Source organism: Acanthisitta chloris, unplaced genomic scaffold (assembly GCF_000695815.1).
Source record: "Acanthisitta chloris isolate BGI_N310 unplaced genomic scaffold, ASM69581v1 scaffold197, whole genome shotgun sequence".
NCBI lineage: Eukaryota > Metazoa > Chordata > Aves > Passeriformes > Acanthisittidae > Acanthisitta > Acanthisitta chloris.
The window spans coordinates 1-4,705 of NW_008682951.1; the positions used below are offsets into that span (position 1 = coordinate 1).

The 4,705-nt window shown below is 41.0% G+C and overlaps 1 protein-coding gene across 1 annotated transcript in view; it reads right to left on the minus strand.

Annotated features, from left to right (window-relative positions):
* Positions 1 to 1,743: 1,743 nt before the first annotated feature.
* Positions 1,744 to 4,705, minus strand: part of INTS2 (integrator complex subunit 2) — a 16,617-nt gene continuing 13,655 nt past the window's right edge. The window contains 4 exon segments of the mRNA XM_009078698.1: positions 1,744 to 1,913; positions 2,528 to 2,704; positions 2,872 to 2,977; positions 3,698 to 3,805. Coding sequence (XP_009076946.1) covers positions 1,744 to 1,913; positions 2,528 to 2,704; positions 2,872 to 2,977; positions 3,698 to 3,805 — 561 coding nt within the window.

The window sequence follows — 4,705 nt, forward strand, 5'->3', positions numbered from 1 at the left end:
TCTCCTAAATTATTGCCATTTATTCTTTATTAAATTATTATTATCTTACATTATTACTCTTGGCCTTTATCATTATTGCCCTTTATTATTGGGTATTATCATTGCTGTTACCATGATTATCCCTGTTTTCATCACAGAAAACACTATCTATGGAGATATAGAGTGAATCATTTGGGTCAACTCCATGAGGTTTCAGTACTGCCACACACAGAAGCTTCATGTCCTTCTGTCCTCGTGAGGTGTCTGTGCCCTGGGAGGTTCCCTCAAGTGGAACCTGGGATGAATCTGGAAAAACACTTTGGAGGTGAGTCACACTGGGTTTTTTTATTTAAATACCCCTACAGCATATAAAATCACACTTGGAACTGAGGGGGAAAAGTACATAGGTTTAGGTTATTTACAGAATTTACATGAAGATAACAAAAATACTCTTGGTGGCAGATAGTGATACGTTCCAGCCAGGAATCCTGGAACACAAACCTGCAGGTGTGTGGGGAATTCCCTGTCAGCCTTCCCAACTTAGGGCCCTGCACAGGCAGAGATAAGCTGGGCAAGACTTCCTCAAGGCCACACTGCAGTCAGGTATTACTTCTGGAATATAAATGGTTTTAACTGGAAAATGTTTTCTTTATCATTTCTGGATGTTGTTATTTAGGAGAAGCAAGTCCTGGATTGACAAGTTTAACAGTTTGAGTGTGTTGAATACAACATTCACTTTTGGCACAACAGTCAATCCTTAACCTCCTTTCTCTGTCCCAAAAATGCTGCCTCATGTAAAACCTTGTGAAACTCCCAAATATGACCCCACTCTCCCTTCTGCAGCCACAGAGCAATGGAGGCTCAATCCTTGTATGCAAAGAACAACCAACTCCATGATGGAGCACAAAGGATTTGGCCTTCTTGTCCACTGAGCTGCATGAAACTCTCTGGCATGGCTGAAACCTGTCACTGCTTTCCTTCTCCTGTCAGTCACCCTCAACACCAATGTCTTTTTAATCTCTTCCTGATGACAACTTAAGGTGCCTCTGCACTCATTGCTTGAAGTCTTTCTCATCTCTTTTAAGTTAAAAAAAACACTAAACCACCTGAGCTGTGTGAAAAATACTCATTCCTTAAAAACCAGCTCGTTTTGTACTACTAGTTCTTTTTGTAAAGAAGCTTTGAGACCAGTTTCAAACCCTTAGTGAAGACTGAGCTTTAAGTGAAGCTCCTGATCTCATCAACTGAAACTCTGACCAATGGTCTGACACACAACTGAAAACAAAATCAAAGCATTTTCTTAGCACTCAGTGTGATGGTGCAAGTTACTCACACCACTTTTGCAAGTATTTCTTGGAGTACTTTATTCCATCTTGCTCTGCAAGGCTCTGGAACAGGAACTCACTTAACTCAAGCAAAGCACTCTCAGGTTTTTCTTACCCATCATTTTGCTGTTTGCTCAACAAATTAAGTATTCACTTTACAGGGTTATAAACCCCTTCAGGTGTGTTGCTGTATCACTTCAGAAACTGAGCAAGCCTGAAAATCACACCCAGTCTCACTACAAATTATTCACCAACCCAATTAGTCTCAGAACTTTCCACTGGAAACAACAAAAACCTCTTCAAAGAATTTTGTTCTCAACCACAACTGAATTGAATGAATGAAAAACTTCTGCTCCAGTTCCTCAGTTCACTTTCACAGCTTGGTCCAAATTTAGGCACCACAGAGAGTGTGATGAGTCCAATTTCCCTCGAGCTCTTCCTAAACTCCACTGACACTCATGTTAATGATCTCAATGATGGTGTTCTCCACACACTGGCACAACCGAACGTCAGGGTCCAGGCTAGAAATGTCCCTGGAGCAGCTTTTGGAAGATGAATCTTTACAAAGTCCTGAGTGTTCATGTGGTTTTTCCTTGAGCTGCTGGAGACCTGGAAAATGCAGTAGAAGAAAAATACATCTAAGTAATTATTGCAAGTTGGTGTTTTACATCCATACACAGGCACATAGGAGATTGCAGGTCTGAGCCATCACTATTTCAGGCTTCATTCCACTGGTTATTTCTAGAGACACTACATTTCCTTTTCATTTACCTACTTCTGACTCCTTTGGGGGGTTTTATATTCCCTTATAATTCCTTCAACATAAATATCTCAGCACAGACAGCAGCAGGGAACCTTGTACCATGTGAGCAAACACCAGTGGCATCTGCTTTAACCTCACACCTTTAACCCTTAGACTACAAAGGCAAATTCCCTGCACAACACCTGCATGCAGGGATACATCTTGAAATGATACAAAAAGGGAAATGAAACAGAAGGAAGGTGGTATAAAGGTTAATAAATGGGTACTTTCAGCCCCTGTAGCCTCTCAACTCTCTTCTCCACACCAGGAAATCCACCTGTCCTTCTATATTTACTCTCTTATTCCTTCTATATCTGCAAGACCACAGCAGTAAATTCACACTGCACTCCAGTTATCCCATTAACACAGTTTTCTCCTGAAACCAGGATGTTATGTGTGAGACACAAGGTGCTGCACTCACGTGTAATTATGGGGTCAAAGTCTCGTGTCTGTGTAGCAACATCAGAGGCACAAACTTGTCCTATCTGTATCAGCAGAGACATAATATCCTCATACAGGGGAGGAAAGGCTTGGCAGAAGGACACCAAACAAGGCAGGGTGGGCATGAAGAACACATAGCGCTTCGACTGCGTCAGAACTGCCAAGGAGAAGGAGATGGTTAAGTAAAATCATTACAAAAAAACCCCATTGAGACCTGTTGTTACATTTACAACAGGAACTGCTACATTTAATCCGAACTGCCTTCAGCCTAGACAAGCAATTCTGACATGAATCAGTGGATTTTGGGGCTGCAGGAGTGCTCACCTGTGAGCAGAGTTCCCATCACGTTGATGGCTAAACGAGCCACGCTCAGAGATTTAGGCAGTGCATACTGGATACACAAGTATGAGAGTAACTGGATGGCAAATATCTGTTAAGTAGGTGAAAGACAAAAGAAATATAAGCAACTAAGCCAAAAATTGCTTGTACTTTCTATCCAAAGCTCTTCACTTAACTGTTGCTAAATATTCTCTATTTTACCAATAGGGAAATTAAAGGGAATGGAAGTCAAAAAAACCTTACTAATAGTTATTCTGATTATTTTTCTGCCAATGTTAAGACAAACAACCCACACATATTTAACATTAACCCAAATGCCATTGTCAGTGTTTCATAATCTCCCCCACAGACACAATTTGATCCAGCAATAATGATGAGCAACACAGGATTTACAGCCCAACCCTTGTAAAAGCTGTTCAGGTCTGATATTTTCAGCTTTAACTTCTGTTGAGTGTCTTCTTAGCAGCAGGGACAATATTGAGAAGGAATTAAATAAGAGCAACTACAAAGTTGGCTTGATATGGCAACCTGGTCTAGTGGGAGGTGTGTTGGAATGAGATGATCTTTAAGGTCCTTCCAACCCAAACCATTCCATGATTCTATATAGAAACAGAGGAATCTTTAGCCCAACAAATTTCAGTTACTTACAATTCCAGGCCTTTAATTTAAGTTAGAAATGCTACAAATCTCACCTTAATATCCCAGGCAGGTTAGGACAGGACATTTTTAGTGACTATTTTCTCCCCTTAGCCAATATTTCATCAGGATTAACCACCCACAGTGATTCTCAAAGCAGCTGACTGCACAGTACCTGTTTTTCAAGTTCAGGCTGGGCAATGAGCTCTGGAATGAAATCCAGACAGATGTGCATGGATGGGATCCCTGCCACTGTCAGTGCCAGAAGTTCACATGGATAACCCTGTGTGATTGAGGAAGCAAATGTGTCAGTGTGTCACAGGAGCTGTAAAACTTCTGCTTCAACTAAGATTTTAAATTAGATCTGTGTTAATGCTTTTTTCCAAACTGATATACTTGGAACCCTCTTTTGTTCAGGGTTAGCAGGGGCTGAGTCAGTTCTTTACCCTCAACACTCAATGTATAACTTGCATAGAAACTCTCCCTCCACTCCCTAAACAAAACCAGACTGCAGTGACCCTTTCCTTCTGTGCCTTTCCACCTTCCAAACTTCACCCTCAGCTCCAAGTTGCTCATTTCACAACTGCACCATAATGACTTTTTTATCACTCAATCAGTTCCAGGTCAAGGCAAATTAACTCCTTGCAAAGACTCTGCCATCTGGCAAGGAGCAATTTAACATGCATTAAAAACACATTTATATTTTTCTAACTGCTAATCCTTCCTCTCTTCTTTTTGTTTTTGAGCTGCTTTAGCAGGAGCAACCTTTCTCCTTCCACTCTGGAGAGAGAAACTGTGCCCTAACAAAAAGGAAGGATAAGAGGATGTTTACATTTGAAGCAAAATCAGTTTTGGATAATGGGAATACTAATTTAAACACATGACCAGAAAGAAGTAACCCACAAATGATGTGGAACAAGCAATTATAAGATGATTAAGGCAGTTTTCCTTGGCCTAGATAGATAAACTATACAATAGGGCAGAGGCACAATGTGTTCAGTGATGAGGAACAGGCAGAGTTTAGGTGTTCCCTTCTTGGCTACAAACACTGAAACACAGAGGAAATGTGAGTCCTCTAAATTTGGTGACAGGAAGCAGAACATTAGGCCATTATCAATTCTGAGGAACACAACAGCATTCAGCACCCTCTGACCACTTCATTTGGCTCTTTCCTAACCTGCTG